Below are 25576 nucleotides of genomic sequence, written 5' to 3'. Positions count from 1 at the left end.
TTTGGACCCTCAAGTTTGATTCTGTTTCTAGCGGAGTTCCCTTCAGGACCTCGTGCTTGCTCGGAGGGCGAGTTGGCTCCTGTCAGGTGAAAGGCCATTCTAAGCAGAAGGTACTCTGGAGTCAGTGGACCAAGCTAAGGTTGTCACAGAGCATCCTGTGTAGTTTCATCAGGATTCTTGGCCTCTCCTTCCTTCCTGTCCTTTGCTCTTTCTGACTCGTTTTGGTTTTGGCCTTTGAGAATACTTAGTTTTACAAGATGCTGGAGCTGTTACATATCCTTGTACCAGAAAGAATGAGTCTAGCTGCTTTGCAAAAGATTTCTACAAAAAGCTTCCCTTTTATGCTGCGGGGAGTGACATACGAGCAGCCCTCCTCATGCACAGGTCTGCATCCGTAGACACTGAGGGCCAGCTCTACTACACCATCTGTGCCAGACTGCAGCCTCCTGGGATTGTGGCATCCATGGGGTCCCAGAACCAGTCTCCAATGGTTATCAAGAGATGACTGTACATCTGTGTTAAGCCTGTCATTTTGTTCCTCCTGATTTATTATTTCTGCAGGTCCATTTGATTGTTGTTATTGAAATTCCTTGTAGAGTACCAGTTAGCAGCCAACTTTGTCTTAGACACAGCACCTAAAGTAATCATAGGTGCTTTAAGCACATCAAGAATACCTTGAGCAGGCCAGTTTGGAGGACCGGCAACACTATCAGGATCTTTGTGACAGTTTCTCTAAAAATTCCTGTGGTGCCATTGCCTGTGAATTTCTTTAGACACTAGCTTATGCACTTTTTTATTAGAAGCCACCTCGGTGGTGTGTCAAGTGTTAAGAGTTAGCTGACACTCTGGAAGTTTAAAAACAAAGAAAAGCAAGATGGTGAAAAGAAAACCTGCTGTTTGGTCCCATTTATATTGCTAACTAGCTCTATAATCCTGAACAGGCTACTCTGTATCTCAGTCATACTTTCCCATGGGGAAATAGATTTTATATATCCCCTATTTGCAAGGATCGATCAAGGTGACATTCGTGAAGAATGCCTTTGTAAACTGTAATTGCTTTGTGAATAAAGATTACTATCGCTGATAGTACCAGTTTTCAACCACCAGTAACCTGATTTTCCCATCCTGTGCTTGGAAGAAGCACAAATCTACAAAGAGGGCTTGCTGATTTTTCAGTGTAAGTCGTATTCACAAGGCTCACATGCTTTCCCCCTGCCTTTGATCCTGCCTGTCTCTCCGTTCTTGAATGGGATGACCTGTTGTGTCATAGCAGCCGTAGTCTCAGTACAGAGTAGAACTGTGACTGCGCTTGTAGGAGATCTTTAACAAAGCCGCAGCGCTGCAAGAAATGTTCTTTCATTTCCATTCTCTCCTGTACCTCCTAGTACCTTAAGAATCCTTGGGCTTGATTATAAACCTGCAAGAACTTAAGGTAGAGTCTCAATTCTCTGACCCAGGTTCTTTTCACAGGTCACAAAACGGAGCTATCAGGTCTCCAAAAGCAGCAGAGGAGAAGGGAGATGGAACGTGCTTGTGGGGCTTAGCAGCCCTCAGGCGCGGATTATGGCCCCCAGGGTCCCTGAGGCGGACAGCAAGGGCTCGGTTTGCTGCTCAGAAGGTTGATTATCTCTCAGTCCTTGCAGCTTCACATTAAGATGCACTTAGGAACGCATCTGTGTGACTTGGTCAAGTAAGGGCTTTCAGTTTAGGAGGATTCAAGCAGGTTTTAATCTAATTTAAGCCTAATCTCCAACGACTGAGAAAGGGCATGGGTGTCTTTGGTTTTACTTTCAAATATATGATGGTACCAGATGGAGCCAGATGTGATTAGTCATACTTGCAGTCTTCATGGGGTTGCTTCAGGAGCCTTAATAGACAACCCACTAATTCAGATGATTAATAAAATTTCTAGTGTGTGAATGAAGATGGTATGTATTAGACAATGAAATGTGGACAACCGAACAGTGATGAAATCACCCTACCCAGCTCCCCACAGGTTGTTTCCCTAGGAGACGCTGGCGGATCTTGACTCTGTGAAACCTGAAGAAAAGACCTGACAAGCATGGGGGGAGTGCAGCATATGTCACGCCTGTGTTTGGTATATCTGAGCAGCTGATGTATGATAGCAACTGGGGAATCAGATCATAAGTCAACCATATGACTTTGTTCTGTGCCTGTTTATCCTTATTCAAACAATTGGCTGTTTTTTGTATTCCTTAGCAGTGGTCTCTGGTAGCCTTATATCTAGCCATGTGCAGGTGGAAAAGAAAGGGCCATCTTAGTTGTAGATAGAAGACCCTGAAAAATAAGAGATGGTGCATGGGGAATTCCCTGGTGGTCCAGTGGTTAGAACTCTGTGCTTCCATTGCAGTGGGCACAGGTTTAATCCCTGGCCAGGGAACTAGAATCCTATAAGCTCTGCAGTGCACTGAAAAAAAAAAATATATATACATGGCCTTTTTAACATGAATTGAAGGTGATCTCTAATTGATCCTCTATGAGTACTCCTAGCAGGGGGAGTTCCCTGCCCTTGGCAGAAAGTCCTCAGGGGCTCCTGGAACATCCATCCATATTTGTTATCTGAGAAGTAGAATGTGCTCCTTGCCTTAGGAATTCCTGAATCTACTGATGCCTCCAAGTGGTGAAATCAGAGTTTGCAGACTGCTATTCACAGTAATGCCTTGTTCTGAAGGCACTGTTCACTGTTCAGATAGCATCCCACATATTTTATGGATGGGTATATAGAGGTGCACTGTGACAGCAGAACCTTTCTCCAGAGCTCCTGTGTGCTGAGTACTCCAGTCTTCCAGGCATAGTTGGATGCATTCAAGTCTTTTTTTCATTCCATAAATGCTTATTAAGTTCCTTTTCTGTACTAAGTCGTGGGCTGACTACTGATAACAAAAGACCAGCAAGATTTAGCCTGGTTGATCAGATACGGTCCAGCAATTGAAAACTAACACTAAAGGCTGTAATAAAAATATAGGTTCTGACAGGCAGTGACTCTGCCCTTATAAAAGCTTAGTCTTTCAATAGATTGAAATGGGGTATGAAATATTAACCCCTGACAAGCAAGTGAGAAATACACTTATTAAGCCTAACTATATCCCATGCTAAGCACTTGCAATGAATTAATTCATCTTGATAACCACCTTGTAAGGTATACATACTATTATTCCTACTTTACAAATAGAGGAAACTGAAGCTCAGAGAAGTTAAGGACCTTGCTAAAGGTCATGGAGTAGAGGCAGGATACAAATTTAGGGAACTTGACTGAGAGTCCATACTCTTAAATGACTTAAATGACACACTGCCTCTGGATGGAAGGATACCATCTTGACCAACCTCCTATATGATAGGGCATGGCAGAGTGATAATCCCCTGACCCTCCTTGTCTGCACAGCTGTCTCTCTTTCCTATATTGGCTCCTTGGGCAGCTTACCTAACCCTCAGTGAGCAGGAGTTGCCAAATGTAGCCTGTAGACACTTACCTACAGCCCTAGAAGTTAATCTGACTCTGCCTTTGACAAGCTAGGTGTCCTTGCCTCTCTGAGCATGTTTCCTCATCTGTGAAGTAGAGAGAATGATCATGGGATCATTTAGGGGTTAAAGAAGATAACAACACAGTCTTTGCCTCTGAGTAAGCACTTCAAGTTGGTTAGCAAATTTTTGTTACCATCATCCTCTGGTCTCGAGAGCAAACTACGAAACAGTTTCTCAGAGACCAGATTCTAAGACCTAGGTAGGCGGGCAGGTTTTTTTTTTTTGGTTTTGACAACACAATAATTTTATTCTGTGTATTTCTCTTGACTCTTTTGGTGTGAAAAGCAGAGAGGTAAAGCATTATTTGACAGATGTATGGATTCAAGCAAGAAACTGAGGTGCAATTGCAAAGAAATGCCTTGTATAACTCAGAGCCCTGTCTGAGGAGACACAGAGGACCCTAGAGGGCGGAGAATGAACACAGCGCAGGGGCTAGTTCCAGAGTCGCATCCTCGGTTAGTTCACTTGCAAGTGTGGGTGAGGGTCCCTGGTCATTAGGCAGAGATTTTTTTTTTCCCCTCTGCTCTAACACCTATCTGCTGTCTAGTGTTTATTAAACAAAATTTATTTCATTTTTCTTGGTGTGAAAGAATTCGTGTCTTGTCCAAAATGCAGAGGCAAAGGAGCTCTGTAACTGCAGGCTTGTTGAACCCTTTTTCCCCACCTGTTCCTGTGCCAGAGTTTGCCAAAGTGTTCACTTGCCAGCCGTTGCTCCTCACTTCTCACGGCCAGCTCACTCCGAAGGCTCAAGCCGCAGTGACACGGCCGTTTCTGCCGCCGCCACCACCAGCAGCAGCCACTAAGTTTCCTGCTCTAAGGATGTGACCTGCCGTGAAGCTTTCACAGTCCTCTTTCATTCCTGTCTTCAGTGTTGTATCTCTTTCTTTTGGTGCTTTTGCCATGCAGCAGTATTGCCAAAAAAAAAAAAAAAGTTTTCAGGCACCAAAGTGAAGAGCCCTTACTACCTTACCATAGGGATTTGAGTTAGCTATGGCGAAGAAGGAAATTGAGAGGGCTCCTTGTGCCTCTGTGCTGAGCAGGAAGGAGTTTGCTTCTTGACAGTGTGCTAGCTCCCTAGCCAGGTGGGGGACTTGCTGGGATTGTATGACCTCTGGAGGAATATAAAAAGAAAAACAGTGCCCCCAACCCACAGGAGCCAAGGCTGGAAGACCGATCTCACCTTCTCCCACTCCCTTTCCCTAAGCTTAAGCTTGCTCTGCCAGCAGACACTGCCCCAAGACTGTGGCTTATAACAGCCATTTCCTTTTGTCCATGAATAAGCTCACTCTTTGTAAAATGTTTCAGCTTGGGGGACTGGAAAGGCTCTCTTGTGCCTTCCTGTCTCTTCATTTCTCCAAGGGTTAATGTTGATGGCTCTGTCTTTGTCTTCACAGGGAACTCTAATGATCCATGACAAAGAGGTCACACTCGAGTATGTACCAAGCCTGGATTTTTGGTACTGCAAGTGGGTGAGTGCCCAGAATTCTTCTCTTTAGAAGTAAGGATCCAGCGTCATAGTTCCTCTGTGTTTCCAGGAATGCTGCCTGGTGCATTATACATTGCCAAGGGCAAAGTTCTTCTTTCTTGGTTCACTTCAAATGAACTGGAAGTCAGGGCAGGGTCATCCCAGCTACTGCCTGTGGCCATAGAGGTTTCAAGGCCTGTAGGTGGAGACCTTTCCCCAGTGACATATGCCATGTTCTTATTGATTTTGAACTGAAAGAAGGACAGTCCCTTGATTTAAAGCCTACCCCCAGTTACCTTTCCTGGGAGTGGTTAAAGAGGATTTACTAATACTTCAAAAACTCTATGTACAGAGGCTGGATCTGTGAGAGGTATACATTTTTTTTTTTGGATATTCAGGGGTTTCCAAGGATATAGAACTTCAGGTAATGTAGTATTTGTCCTCTGTTTAACTTCATATTCTTCTTGAACAATATATTTAAAGATATTAGGTTTTACTCTTTTTAGATGTCCAGTTTGATTGCAAATGAGTGTGAATATACATTTTATCATTTTTCATCAGGCTATTAGTTTCAAAAGTAAGTTTGAAAAGTCTGTAAAGTTTCTGAACCAAGATTCACTAAAAATATTGTAGAACTTGATAAAATTAAGTAATGGCTTTAGCTTGACATTTTGAAATACAATTTAAATAGATATAGTTGTCATTCACCAAAGCATTAATAGTTCATGGATATATATATATACCATAAGCTGTCAATGTAGAAAGAAAGACATTTAATTATTTTTTAAATAGTTTGCTGTTTTAACTATTTTAAAGCATGTAATTCAGTAGCTTTCAGTACTTTCACAGTGAAGTGCAATCACCAACACTAATTCTAGAACTTTTTCTTCACCCTGAAGGAAACCCCGTATCTATTAAACAGTCATTCCCCATTCCCCTTTCATTGAGTTTCTGGAAACCACTATTCTGTTTGTATCTCTGTGAATGTGCCTATTCTGAACATTTCACATAAGTAGAACCATGTATTATGTGACCTTTTGTCTGCCTTCTTTCACTTACCGTTCACTTAGAGTGTGTATCAGTATTTCATTTATTTTTATGGCTGAATAATAAATGGATATGCCACGTTTTGTTTATTCATCAGGCAATGGACATTTGCATTGTCTCCATTTCTTGGCTATTGACAATAAGAATACCATGAATATTTAGGAACAAGTTTTTGTTTGAAAGCCTGTTCTCAGTTCTTTTGGGTTTATGCCCAAGAGTAGAATTGTTGGGTCATATAGTACTTTCATGTTTTAACTCTCTGAGGAGCTGCTAAACTTTTTTTCACAGAAAGCAGCTGCACAGTTTACATTCCCATCAACAGTGTCTTAAGGGTTCCAGTTTTTCCACATCCTTGCCAACATTTATTTTCTTCCCCCTCAAACCGCCCCTCCCCCCTGCCTTTTTGTTTTGGTAGTAGCCATCAAACTGTTTAACAACCACTAGTGGGTGTGATGGAGAAGGCAGTGGCACCCCACTCCAGTACTCTTGCCTGGAAAATCCCATGGACTGAGAAGCCTGGAAGGCTGCAGTCCATGGGGTCGCTGAGGGTCGGACACGGCTGAGGGTCGGACACGGCTGAGGGTTGGACACGACTGAGCGACTTCACTTTCACTTTTCAGTTTCATACATTGGAGAAGGAAATGGCAACCCACTCCAGTGTTCTTGCCTTGAGAATCCCAGGGACAGGGGAGCCTGGTGGGCTGCCGTCTATGGGGTCGCACAGAGTCGGACATGACTGAAGTGACTTAGTAGTAGTAGTAGTGGGTGTGAAATAGTATTTCATCTTCATGATCGTGATACTGATTTGCAGTTCCCTAATGATTAGTGATGTTGACCATCTTTTCTTGTGTTTGTTGCCACTTGTGTATCTTTTGGGGGAAAATGTGTATTTAGGTCTTCTGCCCATTTTTAAGTAGGTTGTTTGTCTTTTTTTTAAGTTGTAAGAGTTCTTCTTGGCAATTCCCTGGTGGTCCAGTGGTTAGGACTCAGCACTTTCACTGTGGTGACCCAAATTCAGCCCCTGGTCAGGGAACTTATGAGCCATAAACTGTGCAGATTAAAAAAGGTCCCGCCCCCACAAAAAAAGGCTGTAAGAGTTCTTTATATATTCTGGATGTTAATCCTTTATCAGATATGGTGGTTTAGGTCACTGAGTTGTGCCTGACTCTTGTGACCCCATTGACTATAGCCCACCAGGCTCCTCTGTCCTTGGGATCCTCCAGGCAAGAACACTGGAATGGGTTGCCATTTCCTTCTCCAGGGGATCTTCCTGGCCCAGGAATCAAACCCAGGTCAGATAGGGGATTTGCAAATATTTTCTACCATTCTATATGTTGTTACTGTGTGTTACTTTCTTGATAGTATCCTTTGATATACAGAGTTTTAATTTTGATAAAATCCATTTTATCTGTTTTGTTTTTTTCTTCTGTTACTTGCCCTTTGGTATCATGAAAGTATTGCTAAAGCCAAGGTCTTGAAGATGTATCCTTATGTTTTCTTCTAAGAATTTGATAGTTTTGTCTTTTAAATATATTTGGACCTTTGATCTATTTTGAGTTAATTTTTGTTCAGGATATGAGTTAAGGGTCCATCTTCTTTGGAATGTGGATATTCAGTTTTCTGTGAACCATTTATTGAATTAGCTATTAATTCCCCATTGAATAGTTCTGGTACTCTTGTTGGAAATAATCTGCCCATAGATGTATAGGTTTAGTTACATAGGCTCTCGGTTTTATTCTGTCGGCCCATATATCTGTTCTCATGCCAGTGCCACATTGTTTTGATTGTTGCAGCTCTGTGGTGAGTTTTGGCAGTTGCAAAGTGTGAGTCCTTCAGTTTTGTTCCTGTTCATTGTCTTGGCTACTCAGTGTCTTTACATCCTATAAATCTGAAGATGATCTTTTCCATTTCTGCAAAAAGGCCATTAGAATTTTGAGAACATTTTGCGTTTATGTAGTGATTGTCTCTACATCTTGGAATTATGAGTGATTTTTTAATAATCAGAGCTGGAGGGAGCTAGCATTAAAGAGAAATTTTTGAACTCTGTTTTCTGTTAAGCAGCAAAAAAAAAAAAAAGATGTTGGTATCTGATGTCAGAATTATGCAACTGTTGCCAAGGATGTTGCTTGAAAGAGCAGAATGGCTTGGTTAGATTGTCACCTAAAATATCAGGCCACTCTTTTAGCTATTTCAGGGGTATTTTGTAATTTCTGTGCTTCTCTGGAAGGATTGAACTGCCAGTCCTGCATATGGGATCTTTGGCCTGATATGAAATACACTGACTTCTAAAAAAAATTCATAGCAGTAGTAGTCATAATAGCCAAGAAGTGGAAACAGCCTTAATGCTCATCAGCTGACAAATGGATAAACTAAATGTAGTATAGCCATACAGTGGAATACTATTTGGCAATAAAAAGAAATGAAGTACTGATCAGTGCTGTAGTATGAATGAACTTAAAAATACTATGCCAGACACAGAAGATCAATTCTGTGGGACTGAAGGTAAGAATGGAAGATGGCTGCACTAGGTTTTTCTTTGGGGGATGAAGAAAATGTTCTAAAGTTAAATTTTGGTGATGATCTTAGTATATATAGATGTACTAGAAATCCTTGAATAGAACACTTAAAACTGATCAATTTTATGGTGTCTAAACTATAGCTACCTAGGTTAGGATCATAACTCCCCCACTTAAAGCTCTGCTGTGCGATCTTCCCACAGTATCTATAGGGGATAGATTCCCTATATTTTGGTATCAAAATCCACAGATGCTCAAGTCCCTTATATAAAATGATTTTGTATTTGCATATAACCTAGGCACATTCCCTGATATACTTTAAATCATCTCTAGATTACATATAGTAGATAATACAATGTAAATGCTCTGTAACACTTCTAACATTCTCAGAACAGCTACCAGAGGTGCTACCTGTGGATCTTCTTCCTTCCACGCCCTTTTTAAAATCAGAGTTTCAGAAAGGAGTTAATCACTGAATTCTTCTTGGTTCTAGCCAAGCCTGAATCGGGCCATCATAACCAGTTCAGGATCAGATTTTTGGGTGCAGGCTGAGTAGTCACAGCCTTAGGACAGAATCTCCTATAAACCACTTAATAGTCCATTTTCCTTAGTTAAGTTTACTTCCGGGAGAAATCTTTGTCCAGAGCAAAGGCATTTGGGCTGCTCAAAGGTCCAGCCAGATACCCTGTTAGAGGCAGCTCTCAGACAGCAGCTCACCGGATTCTGTGCCAGCTCTGATGAGTAGAGGATATCAGAATGGTTAGGTTTTATGGGAATCTGGGATATGGCTTATTTCTTTCATTTTTGGCAGTTGTCACTGTGTTATATATATAAGGTTAAAAAAAAATTTTTTTTTTTTTGGTCAAATTGAATTATTTTCTTTCCCTGTGCAGTGTAAGGCCAGCACTGGTGGACACCGATCTTCATGTTCATTCTGCAAGTGCCCAAGGGAAGGTGAGTGGTGGTAGAGGCAGAGGTGGTAGTTATTTTGTACACTGAACATGACAAATTTCCTGCTTTCCTTGGCTTTAAAGAGTCATCATCCCTAAATACAAGTTCATCTGGAAAACTCTTAAAAGTGCTGTGTGATAGCTAACTTTGTGTGACCTGTTAGTAAATAGTTTTGGGTCTCAGAGTTCTCCCAAGGGTGGGAGATGGATTATGGGCTACTTAGCCTGGGCAGCTGACCATAGGTCAGCAGTATTGTTACTTAGGATATTGTTACAGTTTAAGGGTATTAGGTTGAGGAAGAGTCTACATGGCATTCGTCCCTGTGACCCCTCCACCCCTACTTCTTTGAAGTTATTGGGGACAGTTTGCTATTGTTATTGCTTTCTCATTTACATTCTAAACATTTGAGGATCTTAACACAAACACATTCCTTAAAGTAACAGTAAAAGTATAAACAAGACTAAATCAGGATTGAGGGTATGTGTTATTATTAGAGTGATAAACCTACCAGCTTCTCAGTGACTTGATTTTAAAGTTAATTTCTCCTGAGAACCTCTAGGTAAACAGCCTTAAGAGTCTGTCAAAGGCATTTATAACAGTAGTCCTATAACAATGACTGTTACATGCCTCTTTCTGATATTATCCTGTAAGGAAAGCTAGTACCTGACAGTAAAATACAGTTCAGTGCTGGGATCCTGGTAGTCTTCTAGAAGATTTGTTTGTTCCAAGGTTAGACTTTAGTGTGCCTCCAAGGAATGTTCTAGCTGGGCTTTTGGCCTATAGTGGAGATTCTGCTCTCAAATGAGGGCTATGAAGCAGGTGTTCTGAAAATATTTGTGGGGAGGCTGTATAAGCTCTAGAGTCCAAACCAGCACGTGGGAAGGTGAGTAAATAACTTTCCTATCGACAGGTGAGAGATTTTTAGCTTGCTGTATTACTCCAGTTATGCAAAATTGTGTTTTCCCTCCAGAAAGTCATCTTTTCAGTCTGTTCTAACAAATGAATAAATGGGTTATAGAAACCCTTGAGCACCATACCACTAAGATGGTTGAAACAGCTTTAAGCTAGAAACATACGTGGCAGGCATTCACTAGTCGCCTGTCACCACTGTTAAGTAATCTCTACACTGCTCCCATAGAATGCCATTTTGAGCCACATGACTTCCCTTAAGAATGAATTAACTGTTAAAAAAAAAAATGCCCCCAATCAACTGGGCACATTATCCTGATATAGAAAGAGATTTGAAATGAATCATTTCTATCTTGAAGGACGTTTACCTGTTACAGTTATTGGCATGTAAATGAGCCTTGTACTGGTAGGTCTCTTCTTACTTTTGCAGGAGACTGGGGTGTCTAGTCTTATAGAATTTGGGCAGCTATTTTAGTACCATAACACTGGAAAAAGAAAGACTCCTAGGCATAGCACATTTGACATAAATGTTTCTAGCAAATTCCTGGAAAGACCATATGTTTAATACTTTTTTCCTAAGATCTGTTCTTATCAGTAGTTATAATAGTAAAAGTCCAGGGTCTCTGAAAGATTTAAATGTTGGGGAAATGATAAAAAACTCACTCATAAGATTAAATTTTTTAAATACTTAGTTACTGCTGAAAACTGTTCTATTTACGGTCTTGTTAGCCTTTCTGCTTAAAGTTTGTCAGAGGACTTTTTTGTAGGTTTTTTGTTTTTTGTGTTTTTTTTTACTTTTAAAAATATTGCAGGAAATTCTCTGGTGGACCAATGGCTAAGACTCGGCACTTTTACCGTCATGGTCCAGGTTCAGTCCCTGGGTAGGGAACTAAGATCCTGCAAGCCATACAGCTTGCAGGATATAAGCCAGTTCCCTGGCAGTATAGTGGCTAAGACTCTGAGCTTCCACTGCCAGGGGCACAGGTTCAATCCCTGGTCAGGGAAATAAGATCCCACATGTTGCTCACTGTGGCCAAAAAACCCAAAAATAAAAACATTCTAGTGCGAGTATTTGTTGGCAAGTAAGGAGGAACCACAAGAGTAGTGTTGTGTTTGGGGGATTAAAACCTGTTGGAGATTCTTTTTCTATTTCTGTTCGTCTAATGACAGAAGCTAAGCAAGAATTAGTAACCTACCCTCAGCCTCAGAAAACATCCATACCAGCACTATCAGAAAAACAAGCCAGCCAACCCTCAAGGTCAGCTGATAAGGAATCTGAACCCAAGAAGAGGGAAGAAGGACAAGAACCACGCTTGGGACATCAAAAGAGAGAATCAGAAAGGTATCTGCCTCCTCGAAGGGAAGGATTCACCTTCCGAAGAGACCGAGAGAAGGAGCCGTGGTCTGGGGAGACACGCCAGGATGGGGAAAGCAAAAGTAAGTGGTTTGTCAGGGCATGTACCAGTCTGTGACCACCACGGTTGGGGCATAGATGACCTATACTGTGACTTCCTACACCTTAGTAAAACAGCTCAACCTGATTGTAGACGCTATTGTTTTTTGCAGGCCTCGCTGTCAGAATCTGTATCCTCCAACTAGCAAGTTTCTATTCAAATGTAGCAAGGCATAACTTTAGATTTCTAAGTATTGTGAAGAAAAGTGTGAAGTATTTAACTAATAGAATCACCCTTGGTAGAGCAGGGTAATATCTGCAGTATGAAAAAAAAAATACACTCAAACTCTGAAGCCTTCAAAATTGTAAACCTTTCTCTCTTTCCTTTCTCCTCTCCCATTTGTGCTTGGTTTGTTCAGCAATCATGCTAAAACGCATCTATCGTTCCACTCCACCGGAGGTGATAGTGGAAGTGCTGGAGCCCTATGTCCGCCTTACTACTGCCAACATCCGTATCATCAAGAACAGAACAGGACACATGGGCCACACCTATGGCTTTATTGACCTGGACTCCCACGCAGTGAGTTGCAGTTGTCCATCACCCCCATCCCCCAGGCCCCTCACCCTCTCCTTTCACCCCGGGATGGCCTAGGAACAACTGCCTATGGAAACCTCAAGAAGGTTGGAAGGACTTGACCCTTAAAGTTGTCATGTGCCACTTGGCACCATAACCCCTGTTATTGTTTTCTTTGGCTCATTCAGGTGAAGTGACTGCCCTAGAAAGTTGGAACTCTGAGTGGCTTTCCAGGTCTATTTCTTGTCTGGTGGCATTTCAGTTTCCAGTTAAAATAGTGACAGCTTAGTCACTTGGAAAATCTGAGTACTGAACCTTTTCAAGATTTTGTTGAATTTTCTAATTTCTTAAAATCATTTTGACCAATCACAGTTTTATGTTTGATGGTAACAGAACATTCACTTTTTCCTCAAAGTGTTGCTTTAATAGATTCTTGTGCCTTGAATTTCTAGTTGTGGGGCCCTTTTCCATGTAAGTAATGCGAGGGTAGCAATGAAAATTATGTTTTGCACTCAAAAAAATCACAAGAGACTTTGTAAGCTGGATCTGATGCAGTGACAGTTGCAGACTAAAAGAAGCGGATTTGAACTTTTGAAATTGATACTAAGAACTGATGGCTACACTGACCATTATTCTGATCAGCGCTTCATTAAGGGTTGCTTATTTTTGCCAGTGTGCTCTTAGTGTTATAATGATGACCAGAACATATGTTTAATAAAGGTTTTTTGTTTTTTTTTTTTTGAGAAGGAAAATCCATGTTCAGTTTTCTTTCATAGGACATGTCCTTTTCTTTCTTTGGGTTCAAATGAGTGTTTGTTTCCCCAGGAAGCTCTTCGAGTAGTGAAAATCTTGCAGAACCTTGATCCACCATTTAGCATTGCTGGGAAAATGGTAGCTGTAAACCTGGCCACTGGAAAACGAAGGTAAAGCAGAGGGATGGGACTCCTTTGTGTTATCCCACTCAGATGTTTGGGAGGCAGCTCTTACCTCTGACTGGAGATACAGATGGTAAAGCATGCTTTCCCAGTGTAAGTTGCCTCAGATTCACATGTATATTTTCTTTTTCTATGGCTTGCCTTGTTCTTTCTCTAGATTTTTTTTTTTTTTTTTCCTTTTAAATAGTAGTACTGAGTACTTATTTTTTTTTCCCCTCTTAACTCTCTGGTCTCTTTGGGCCCCAGGTGATGGTACAGCCTTGTATATGCAAACAAATTGCAAAATATCCTTGCTCCCTGAAATCCTAAGAAAATGCTGTCTTGACTTTGTTCATACCCCCATAGTGCTGGGAAATCTTATTCTTTACTCCTTCACTCATCTTGACCCAGAAGTGGTAACTGGAAAGTGGCAGCATCAGAGAGGCAGGCTTACAGGGAGCGGTCAGCTCTGCTCTGGTACCCTCAATTGCTGTTTTCCTCCAGCAGATAGTTATACAGGAGTCCCGCTGCTTCTCCCTTCAGGAATCTCTGCATCACCAGACCTGCTATCTGGGTTGATTCCTTTCCGTGCCACGGGGGGAATAGAGTTTCTCAGCAGATCTGTTAGGGTTGGGCACCCCTCAGGTGGCTTTCGGTAGCAGGCTCAAGACATGTTGTGTTGTTTGTTGCAGAAATGATTCTGGGGACCATTCTGACCATATGCACTGCTATCAGGTAGGCTTCAGCAGTTGGGGAGTGCTTTGTTAAGATCCTCAAGTGACTGAAAAAGTGACCTTCAGTTCTCTCTAATGGCTGATTGTTAAGGTAAATGGCTATCCGAAGTTCCATAATTTTAACTTGTTTTTCTGTGATAGGGTAAAAAATATTTCCGAGATAGGCGGGGAGGTGGCAGAAATTCAGACTGGTCTTCCGATGTAAATCGACAAGGACAACAGTGTGAGTAACCTTTGTCTTATTTCTATTGTTCTTTCTAGTTTGATTGCCCATTAATTGAAATCTTGAAAAAAAAAAAAATCCTGATGGTCACAAAGTTGGCAAGAGACAAGGGGTGCTCACTCAGAGAGCTCCATCTACAGGTTTTCGGTTGGCCAGCCTCCTTCTTAGATTGTTCTTGATGAGTCCCCAGCAAGGGCTTCTTTGGACATGGGCTAACTCTGGCTCTGGTTTTATTCCCTCTAGCTTCATCTGACTGCTACATATATGATTCTGCTACTGGCTACTATTATGATCCCTTGGCAGGAACTTACTATGACCCCAATACACAGGTGAGTTTGGGGCTTTGTTATTTTGTAAATCATTCTTTTATATATATATATATATTTTTTTTTTTTTAAGATTGATTGATTTAGTTTTGGATGTGCTGGGTCCTCATGGCTGCGCGAGCTTTTCTCTAGTTGTGGTGAGTGGGAACTACGCTTCGTTGCAGCGAGTGGGCTTCTCATTGCAGTGGCTTCTCTTGTTGCCAAGCGTAGGCTCTAGGCATGGGGCTTCAGCAGTTGCCGCTCACAGGCTGTAGATCATGGGCTTAGTAGTTGTGGCGCATGGATTTAGTTGCTCCACAGCATGTGGGAGCTTCTTAAGCCAAGAATTGAACCTTTGTCCCCTGCATTGGCAGGCAGATTCTTAACTACTGGACCATAAAGGAAGTCTTTATTTTGGTGTGTATGTTTTGTTTTGGGTTTTTTTGGTGTTTTTAAATGTCCAGGTTTTATATTGAGTTGTAATTATGTAGGTGGATTTTAAAGATGGTAATCTTCATGTTAACTGTTGTATATATAGAAAAATCAATGCCTTGTGACATTACAGGTGAGAACAGTGCTGCTCTTGGGAAAAATGGACAGTGAGTGGTCTGGCTACCTTTTGACCCCTGGAGTGGGTTTTTAGGTTGTTTAATATGTTTTCCTCTAAGGCAAGAGAGAGAAAGCTGTTTCTTTCCCTCAGAAGAGAACTGTGCTCCTTAGACGTGGAATTTCTGGAAAAGTGAAATGTTCTATAGACTTAACTGTTTTGCAGCAAGAAGTCTATGTACCCCAGGATCCTGGGTCCCCTGAGGAAGAAGATATCAAGGAGAAGAAACCTAGCAGTCAAGGAAAGTCAAGTAGCAAGAAGGAAACATCAAAAAGAGACAGCAAGGAGAAAAAAGACCGAGGAGTCACGAGGGTAAGAGGGCATGGGAACCCTGCTTTCTTTTCGCCACAGTGCACACTAAATGTATATATCTTTCTAGATAGAATTGTAGTAAAGGCTGAAAGAGATAATGTACATAAATGTACCATATGGTACCTGACATAGGGTAATCACTCAATATATACTAAATGGGATGTGTTTAAATCTTTTTTTATTTTGGAATCACTATAGTAATATCACAGATATTTCACAAATTAAGAGGTTTGGAAAATCAGACTCACTTCAACAGGTGAACTCTAAACCCAGCTTTTATGAGTATCATATAAAAATTACCTGGGATTTTGATCAGTTTCAGGAAAATGCCAGTGAGGGGACAGCTCCCCCAGAAGATGTGTTTAAGAAGCCTCTGCCTCCCACTGTGAAGAAGGAAGAGAGTCCTCCACCAGTAAGGCTAAGCTGATGTGCTGGGCTAGGGCTGGGGCTGATTGCAAATGGGAAAGAAGGTTCAAAGGTTGATGACTCACTTCGGTACTGGTCCTGTAGTTCTCTGTGTCTCACAGACAAGGACTGCTCTTGAGTGTAAACATGAGGTGCATTTTCCTGTCTGTTAGTAGGAGTGTTCCTTGAGACTCAGAGACCGTTATCTGTCCTTTTTCTCCGTTCCTACTAGACCAGAGAATGCCAGCCATTTTTAAGTTAGAATCTTGGTTTTGTTAATTCTTCTCTTCTAAATGACCAAGGAAATATGTTTTCCTGGCCCTAATGTTTTCTACTTTATGATGCTGCATGAAAACATCTTAAATGTCAAGTGCATGCATATGTCATTTTTATCATTTGCCCGCCAGAGTGAACAAGGGTTAACACGTACCCATTTTTTAGATGCCTTAAAAGTGATAGTCTCAAGGTAATCAAAAGTTATTTTGATGCTAGGCCAATGATCATGTATCATTATTTAACATTTTCTATAAACTCATGATAAATACTTTTTGCTGCTCTACATTGTTGATTCAGTTCACTGTAATGTCTATCCTAACCCTGCCTTTGTCTTTACCTTATTCAGGAACTGGATCTATTTACCTGAGTGTTTATCCTTTAGTTAGTTTTAGTCCATCGCCTAAATCTCTCTTGCTATAGGGGTTTCTGTGCCCTGGATGAAAGTTGTCTTTTCTCCATGGGTTACAATGTCTCTGCCTCTTTAAAAGTAACTTGTAACTTTTAAACTCTTTCTTTGAGGGCTATGTGAGTTTCCATTTCTCTTCCTTCTCATCACTCTTCTATTGCTAATGTCACTTCTAAGGGAACCTTTCTGGCTTATGTCAGTGGACAAGGAGAAAAATCAAGCTCAAGCCATGTTGCTTCCATCTGGAAGATGAACAGTGTGGTCAGTGGGCCTGTTTTGAACCCAGTTCATTATCCAAACCAAAAGAGAAGAAATGAGATGCCCATATCAGAATATCTAGAAAACACGCCCCAAATACAGGTTGAGGTTGTGTTAATCCCTGGCCTTCTCCTTCCAGCCTAAGGTGGTAAACCCTCTGATTGGCCTCCTGGGTGAATATGGAGGAGACAGTGACTATGAGGAGGAAGAGGAGGAGGAGCAGACCCCTCCTCCACAGCCCCGCACAGCACACCCCCCGCAGCGGGAGGAGCTGACCAAGAAGGAGAATGAAGAAGACAAACTCACTGACTGGAATAAACTGGCTTGCCTGCTCTGCAGAAGGCAATTTCCTAATAAAGAAGTTTTAATCAAACACCAGCAGCTTTCAGATCTGCACAAGGTATTAGGGAATGGGCCCTGGCCTTCTGAACTTTGACTGTCATCATTGAGCATTACAGTAAAAAGAAGCTTATGCTGTCCTTCTCACTCTGTCTCTTCCCCAGCTCCTCTAATTAAATCATTCTAATTCAAAAATGAGTTGTTTTTCCACCATTTTGTTCATGAGTGGCTCTGCATTAAGACTGTGCCTAGCTTCAGAAAACTGCAGTGTATAGACACAAGGCAAGCAGTATGTCTGGGGTTGAAGCACCAAGGATAGAGGCTGTGCTGAAGTCAGGAGGAGCAGGGGTCATGGAAAAGGACACTCACTTGCTGGGTTTCTCATCTTAGCTTTACTATTAACCTCACAGTTGGTGTTCAGATAAGGCCCTTTACTTCTCTGATACTTGGTGGCTTTACCTAGTTCCATCTAGCTCTGACAGGGTGCAGTTTTCTCGAAAGGTGAGTCACATTCTTCCATATCTTCATGTAGACACCTTAAGTTTCTTATATATTCCAGAGGGCATTGTGTGGTGAAGCCACATGTGAGGAGTGGGGTACCCTCAAGGAGTACGGGGCTCTCGGAGCAATCTGTTGTTTTGTGTCCTTGGAGTCCCTTTTCATGTTTTTCTCTGGGTGTGAAAGAATGACTAGAGTCAGAATGGCTGGTGATGGTGGCGGTAAGGCAGAGCTTGTGGGTATTTGATTTTCTTCAGTGGTGTCTTCAGAGTCCCCTCTCCCATTTTTGCCTTGGATAAAGAGATAAAAACCAGGTTTGTGTCTTCTACATTTCAGGGAGAAGTAGGATAAAATTCTGCCTTGTGCCACAACATGGAACTAATCTGTGTGTCAGAACATGGGTTCCCATTGGTGAGGTTAATGCAAGATTTAGGGGTTGCTGCTTCCATAGTACAGTGATCACTTAGGAGAGTTGGCCAGTGAAAGGAGCCGCAGTCCTAACACAGCTATCAGAAAAGGCCTAGACACATTGCTCGGACCACTCTTTTTGTAGACCTACACTCAAAGAACTCCTTCTCTTCTCAGCAAAACCTGGAAATCCACCGGAAGATAAAACAGTCTGAGCAGGAGTTAGCCTATCTGGAGAGAAGAGAACGGGAGGTAAGATTTGGTGGCATGTCAGTCCCTTGACCCCAGCTCTTTTAGTTTTCTGGTGTAACATATGCAGGCTGTGCTGAAGATCAAGAACGGAGAAGCCCCAAAAGATGGTGTGTACATTTCTCAAAACTCATCAAACTACGTTAAAGTGGTTTCATTTTTTTAATTTATAAATTGTACTTTAATAAAATTGGTTCCTTCAAAAGTAATGTTAGGGTCTCTGGGTAGGTCACATAACACTCCTCCTTCTTGCCCAGATTTTAAAATCAATGAAAGAATGTTGGCTTGGGCTGCTGAAATAGCATCTTTTACGGTTAAAAGCCAAGTTGGAGGAAGTAGCTTAGTCTGAGAGCCAAATGGACTTGCTATTTAGACCACACAATTAGGCGCACTCACTTAGGCAACTACAGGCTTTACTGGCCTATGACGGGTCTTATGTGATTGTTAGGAATCCATCTGTGGAGGCTATCTTTTCCTTAGAAGAGGGGAGGATAACCTGTTCTTCCCAAATTTACCAGTTAAGAGAAGCCACTGCTTTCTCATGAATGTTTAAAGTGAGAGATTCCAGGACTTACCAGTTGAATTCCCTTCTCGTTATAGGAAATACCCAGAATAAAGTGAAACTTTCCCACTCCCCCACCCCCTCAGATGGAAATCTGAGATCTGTTCTTCTCCTTACCAACAGGGAAGGTTTAAAGAAAGAGGAAATGATCGCAGGGAAAAGCTCCAGTCTTTGGATTCTCCAGAAAGGAAACGCATTAAATACTCCAGGGAAACCGACAGGTAAACTATAAACTCTTCACTCAGCCTACAGTTCCAGGCATAATGATCTCTTTCTCCACCTTGCTGCCTTTTTCTGATCTCAGAGAGTGAGGTTTTTGGGAGCAGGTTCTTTCTGAACTCTTTGAGCATGAGGTTCTCCCCAGCCTTTTGACCACCTGTCTTAACACAGGCAGTATATATGTTTGCATGAAAGAATCATTGGCTGCTTAGCTGCTAAAAACCAGGGCTGGAGTGGCTGTGGTCGGGAACCCTTCCTCTTCTCATCAGTAATGCTGTATCTCTTTATTAACCTGATAAGAATGTCACACTCCTGGACTTTTTCTACAGGGAACCTTCATTCTCACATGTGTGTGTGTTAGTCACTCAGTCATGTCCGACTCTTTGCAACCCCATGGACTGTAGCCGGCCAGGTTCCTCTGTCTATGGAATTATCCGGACAAGAATACTGGAATGGGTTGCCACATAAGTGCTGAATAAGTGGTTGGTTGATGATGTATAATCTGTAGCTTCCTGTGCTTCTTTATGGTCAGAGAGCTCCCAAGTTTTGAGTCCAGAGTTATAAAATTTTCTGATAGCCACTGTGTATAGATACTGTACCGAGTGCAAAGAATATTCAGGGGGATAAGATAAATATTATCTTTGGCTGTCTGAACACAGACTAAGGAAGGCTTCGGTGATAATTTGTCTCATAGGGCAGACACAGAAATCCGGTAAGGAAGGGAAGGACATTTTAGTTGCAGGGAACTGCATGTTTCATGGATGAAAGAGAGAGGTCATGATGCGTTTGAGAAGTTGTACATAGCCTGATGGGCTGAATACTGGGAAAATGTGGTTGAGTGACAAGGAGATGAGGCTGGCTCAGTCCAGTTCATGAAGTCCATGCTCTTTGAACACCTTACTAAGATTTTGTCGTAGGGCAGTAGGAGGTTATGGAATGATTTTAAGTAAGGTGTTGATCTTCACAAATTTGGGCAGGTCTCTTCATTGGTAAGTGAAAGAACTAGTAGCCAGGATAGAATATGCCTCTGGGGGAAAGGTCATGATTTAGCATTATGTTCATGGCTGTTCATAGTCTGGATCAAGCAGCGTTTGGTCAGCTCCTACCGCTTCTCTTGTGGGCAAGTTGTATTCTTTCACTTTTCCCTGCTTGTGTCCTCCTTTCCTCCCATGCTTTTTCTAGCTCACAAGCTCATCATTCATTGAGAACCTGTTCAGGTATACCCTTTTGTTAGAATTCCTCATTTGTGATGATACCCCTTCCAATTTGTGATTTTTTTTATTTCCATAATAGATATGTACTGCTGCCCCATCCATGGCTGAGCTCTTCAATGTGCTATAAGCATCTGTTGACATATTATGCTTCTCACATCCTTCCCCATGAACAGGGTCAGGTCTTAGTCTCTGTATCCAGGACAAAGCTGGTTTCGTAGAGAGCAGGCACTGAAAGATACTGTTTAATATGCTTTTTTTTTTTTTTTAACTGTTTAATAATCTTAAGAGGAGGCATGTCCGAATCAAAAGGACAGAGGTTTTTATTGGGCTCACAAGCATATCACTGGAATCTTAGTATGTATGCTTCTTTTGCAGTGATCGTAAGCCTGTTGGTAAAGAAGGCATCGACAATAGCAGCAAAGGAGGCTATGTCCAACAGGCCACTGGCTGGAGGAAGGGGGCAGGCCTCGGATATGGCCATCCAGGATTGGGTTCGTCGGAGGAGGTGAAATGGTTTCCATCTTGTTAGGGGTGTCATGAACCTGGCGTATACCTAGCTTCCTCTCATTCTGTGGCCCACAACTATGTCCCAGCCTATTAGGTGGGCTTTCTCCACCACTGGCAAAGAACTTGAGAGCTGAGAAGGCTGTCAGTCTTTATTCCTAGGTTATAGCTAGGCATGCTAGGCTCTTTGCAGTTTGATTGGTGATGGGAAGCAGAGAGAGAAGTTGGAGTGGGGCTCATTTTACTGTTACAAAGAGGAAGACATGGGGTAGCATGGGAATCAGGCTGTTTGAGAGTGAAGAATAATTTGGTGAAAAGAACCAGGAACCAGCAATAGAAGGTATAAAGGCATCTCAGAGAGGAATTGTCATCAGAGGTTTTTGATGGCTAAAGTTTGAGGAGCGTGATATTAGTCCTGGTTCTCATGAAGGGCCTCACCCCTCATGTTTCAAGAAAAGAAGATAGAAAAGGTGATACAAGGGAACAGTGCCCATTTTGTGTTGTCTTAGTCCCCGTCTGAAAATGCCAAGTATAAGAGGTTGGCTTCTCATATTGCTGGTGTTGAATCCTGAAGTCATGGTGTCATCATCCTTCTTATTCATCTTGAGTGTTTATTAATTAAGCATTCTTTAAAAATTCTCCTGTATCTTGCTCTCCTTACTAGTCCAGAAATGTTAAAGACCAGCCCTGAAGCTAATTAATTTACAGAGCCCACTTCAATGTTTGTCTTTGTTCTACAGACTGAAAGTCGGATGAGGGGTCCCAATGTGGGAGCTCCAGGAAGAACGAGCAAGAGACAGTCCAATGAGACTTACCGAGATGCTGTGCGAAGAGTCATGTTTGCTCGGTATAAAGAACTCGATTAAAGAGTGGAGACAAGTCCCATAGGACACAACCTCCTTCTTGTTTTGTTTGTCCGTCTCTCTTTTTGTTTTGTTACTGTTCTTGCTGCTAGAACTTTTTTAAATAAACTTTTTTTCAATGTGATTTTTTTTTTGGGGGGGGTGGTTAAATTTTCCTCCCAGAGATGGGTGGGGGTTGGGGCTAATGGTAGGCGGGGGAGAATCCCTTGATGTGGGCCCATTTGAGGTGATGCTGAAATGACAGCAAGGGCTTTCATGAGCTCTGGAACACTGCCTACTGTCAGTGTGAGAGGACTGGCTGCAGGGACCTTTGAACACTGGCCTGTATGAATACTGTCAGATCTAATCTCATTAGTGAAAACAGCATCTCATTATTGTAACTGCTAAGGCTGAACCTATTTCAGTAATGGGTTTATTACTCATTAGACCTTTAGAAGTGCTCTTCTGACTTTGTTGGTGGTCGGGGGAGGCAGTGTTGTGACACCTCTTTTTCTGAGTGTCTGCTGGGTGTTCAGTGCTTCACACATTGTGATCACCACAGCAAGCTGGCATAATAGGAATTATTATGCCAACATCATAGGAATTATGCCACTTCTCTGCAGCCACTGCCCCAGCTTCTCCTTCCCTCCATGGCTAGGATTCTCCAAAGAAGTGTCTGCCCTCTTTCAAATCTTTCCTTATTGCCCACCATATCACTCATACCATTTCACAGAATTTACTTCCAAAGGAAAGGGTTTTTTAAAAAATTCTTTGTAGCTAAAACGACTGCTATATCTTGTGAACCTATTAAAACTTAAAAATAATATCTTAAGGGAGCATATGGTACTCAGAATTGCACTTCTCAGGCATCTCAGGGGAAGAATGTTTCTTAGGAAGAGAACTGCATGTTTGAAGGAACATCTTGATTGTATAAGGTAGGGGTTTGTAAACTTCTCTGTAAAGAGTCAGAGAGTCAGTATTTTAGTCTTTGTATTATAAGTCATAGGATTTCTGTTGCAACTAACTCAGCTCTACTATAGTAAGAAAGCAGCCACAGGCAATACAAATGATTCTGGCTGTGGTCCAATAAAACTTTTATTTACAAAAACAGGTCACAAGCCAGAACTGGCCCAGGGCTTGTGGTTTTTGCCAACCTTTGGTCAAACGAGAGTCTGCATGCATAAAGGAGGACCAAGGAGGGTTCTATTAAAAAAAAAAAAAAACTGAGTAGGGGTATTGGCATTTTTGGACAGGATGAGTGTGAGGGGTGGGAGAGGTAAGGAGATGGAGGAATATACCAAGGAATAAACATTTCTAGCAACAGCAAATGTGAGTTTAAATAGTTTGCTATGCTGTGTCCAAGAATAACCCCTTTCTCTTAATCTTTTGACCCCTTCGAAAAGGAAGACAAACAGGAGTACATTGGCTTCAGGATCAAGAGCCCCTAGTTCTGGGCCTTGCTACCACTAGGGCAGCATTTTAGAAGAAGGGCCATTTGAATCTTTCAGCCCTAGACAGATGTACTCCAAGAGCCCTTCTGGTCTAACTGATAGTCACGAGTGCATCTGTGATATGTCTCTTTACTCCCTGTCCAACCTTCATTGAGTAGGTCAAAACACTTTTTGGACGCTGGTCCAAGCTTTTCCTGAACTAGTCAGACTAAGTTTTCCTTCTAACTTGATGTCATCCTGTTGGATGCTACATATAGATACATACATACTTATGAAAATGTAGAAAAGTCTATGTGTGTAGGCAGTACTATGGTCTGAATGCTTGTGTTCCCCACCACCACCAGTATCACCTAACACCAAAGGTGATAGTATTGCTAGGTGAAGACTTTGGGAAGTAATTAGGTCATGAAGGTGGAGGTATCAGCTTTCGTAATGGGATTAGTGCACTTATAAAAGAAATTCCACAGAAGTCACCATGTGAAGATACAAGAATTTTGCAGCCTAGAAGAGGGCTCTCACCCAAACATGCTGGAACCTTGATCCTGGACTTCCCAACCTCTACAACTGTAAGAAAAAAATTTTCTGTTGTTTACAACTTAACCATTCTGCAGCATTTTGTTATGGCAGCTGGAACAAAAGGTAGATAATAGATAGGGAATCAGGTAGGGAGGTAGATAGATAGGAAGATAGAGCCAGGAGAAGAGGGAGAGAAAAGTTATCCATTCTGAAATGCAGTGATTTCTACCTTTCTGTCTATTCTCATGGGATGTTTTGGGTTTTTTTCTTCTTTTAAATATGGAACGCTTCACAGATTTGTGTGTCATCCTTGTACAAGGGCCATGCTAATCTTTATCGTCCCAATTTTAGTATATGTGCTGCCAAAGTGAGGCATGTTTTTAATTATCCAAAGAGTTTCCAGTGTCAGTCACTTAATGTCCTTGAAGGATAAGCCTTAGTTAAAACATGTTTTTCTGGGGAAAAGATTTCCTAGTATATCTGAAGCTTCTGGTTTGAAATCTCTTTTGCCATCCTTCTACTTATTCTTGAAAGATTTCTTCTTACCCAAAAAGAGAAGAGTATAAGTTTGGTTTTCCATAATTAATATCTTCCTCTGCATTGTTATGGTCTAGTTTTTCAATTTGTATATGTGACCTTAAAAGTCAGTTCCCTTAAACTGTATCTATAAAGAATGCCAGTGGGCAAGTTATGTCAATTGGATACATAGGTATACCACCATTTGACTGATGAGTCAGAGTCCAAATATCTCTCGAATTGCTGAAGCATCTCTGCTGCTTCTGCTGCAAATGTTGCACTTTTAATTTTGGTAGTGGATTCATTTGTTCACTCAACGAATATTTATCAGTGTATACCGTGTGCCTGGCAGCAGCAGAGGCACTGGGGGATATAAAACTAAACAGAAGTCCTCACCCTTCTGGAGTTTACATTCTAGTGGATGAAGGCATGGACTCAAACCAATTTACTAATTCAAATCCCAGTTCTGCCACTATAGTGTGGAACCCATAGTGTGACCTTTTAGTGTGACCTACTGTTTCTAAAACAAGGACAGTGATAATGGTTTTGACTAGGAGACCAGCATTTGAGGCAGCTCTTTAAAGGTAGAGCCAACAGAAATTTGCTGGCAGATTGAGTGCAAGGGAAAAAAAGTCATGGATGACTCCCAGGCGTGTTAATTTTGAGATGTCTTCCCAGTGGCTCAGCGGTAAAGAATCCACCTGCAATGCAGGAGACACAGGTAGGCATGGGTTTGATCCCTGGGTCTGGAAGTTACCCTGAAGGAAGAGATGGCAACCTACCCCAGTATTGTCTGGAAAATCCCATGGACAGAGGAGCCTAGCAGGCTACAGTCCTTGGGGTTGACTGAACGTGACTGAACACAGCATACACAGACAGCCAATTAGTAACTATGAAATTGTTGTTCAGTTGCTCAGTCGTCTGGACTGCAGCATGCCAGGCCTCCCGGGCCTTCACTATGTCCTGCTCAGAGTCGTGTCTATTGAGTTGATGGTGCCCTTCAACTGTTCTATTAACCCTGGAAAGTAACTTTCCCGTGTCCTTGCCTTAGACTAAAGATTACCAATAAGATAATATTCTGAAGACTGCCTTCAAGAAACCTCTTCATTACCAAAAACGTCAATTTTCTTACTTGCAAAATGGGTTTAATAGTCATCCCAAAAGGTTATGAAGATGGAAATAGATATTTGTGAAGCATGCAGCCTAATAATAAAATCTAGCATTCAATAATGCAAAAGGTGATCAACCTTCGTTCCTTCTAAAGTAAGATTAAATGTGATGGTTTACATCGCGTCGGTAAAAACAAACTGTACTAAGGCCCATGTAGCAAAGGCAAATAATTGCTATGCTTAATAAAGATAAGAGATCTAATCCGGATCTGGAAAAGGCAGACAAGGCCGAGGCTTTGAAGAAAGGGAAA

General features: G+C 41.8%; 1 protein-coding gene and 2 non-coding genes across 10 annotated transcripts in view; 2 read left to right on the top strand and 1 right to left on the bottom strand.

Annotated features, from left to right (window-relative positions):
- Positions 1–21818, top strand: part of RBM6 (RNA binding motif protein 6) — an 83642-nt gene extending 61824 nt beyond the window's left edge. For 6 of the 8 annotated variants that reach the window (XM_015102411.3, XM_015102412.3, XM_060402533.1 and 3 more), the window contains 15 exons: positions 4938–5012; positions 9465–9525; positions 11602–11868; positions 12244–12404; positions 13224–13321; positions 14005–14047; positions 14188–14269; positions 14513–14598; positions 15347–15493; positions 15810–15905; positions 16978–17238; positions 18261–18335; positions 19018–19115; positions 20703–20832; positions 21572–21818. In XM_015102411.3, the coding sequence (XP_014957897.1) occupies positions 4938–5012; positions 9465–9525; positions 11602–11868; positions 12244–12404; positions 13224–13321; positions 14005–14047; positions 14188–14269; positions 14513–14598; positions 15347–15493; positions 15810–15905; positions 16978–17238; positions 18261–18335; positions 19018–19115; positions 20703–20832; positions 21572–21697 (1806 nt within the window). In that variant the 3' untranslated portion in view covers positions 21698–21818. Of the gene's footprint in view, positions 1–3831; positions 3999–4937; positions 5013–9464; positions 9526–11601; positions 11869–12243; positions 12405–13223; positions 13322–14004; positions 14048–14187; positions 14270–14512; positions 14599–15329; positions 15494–15809; positions 15906–16977; positions 17239–18260; positions 18336–19017; positions 19116–20702; positions 20833–21571 lie in introns of those variants that run through there. The other 2 variants (XM_012100037.4, XM_060402535.1) reach the window with 2 other exon arrangements.
- Positions 2329–2401, top strand: TRNAG-UCC (transfer RNA glycine (anticodon UCC)). Its single transcript has one exon. It is a non-coding gene; the product is annotated as a tRNA-Gly (tRNA).
- A 2095-nt stretch (positions 21819–23913) lies between the features above and the next one.
- LOC114109471 (U6 spliceosomal RNA) lies at positions 23914–24016 on the bottom strand. The gene has a single exon (XR_003586156.1). It is a non-coding gene; the product is annotated as a U6 spliceosomal RNA (small nuclear RNA).
- Between the last annotated feature and the right edge of the window lie 1560 nt (positions 24017–25576).

This window comes from Ovis aries, chromosome 19 (genome assembly GCF_016772045.2).
Source record: "Ovis aries strain OAR_USU_Benz2616 breed Rambouillet chromosome 19, ARS-UI_Ramb_v3.0, whole genome shotgun sequence".
Classification (NCBI taxonomy): domain Eukaryota; kingdom Metazoa; phylum Chordata; class Mammalia; order Artiodactyla; family Bovidae; genus Ovis; species Ovis aries.
This window is presented reverse-complemented; position numbering and strand designations above follow the sequence as displayed.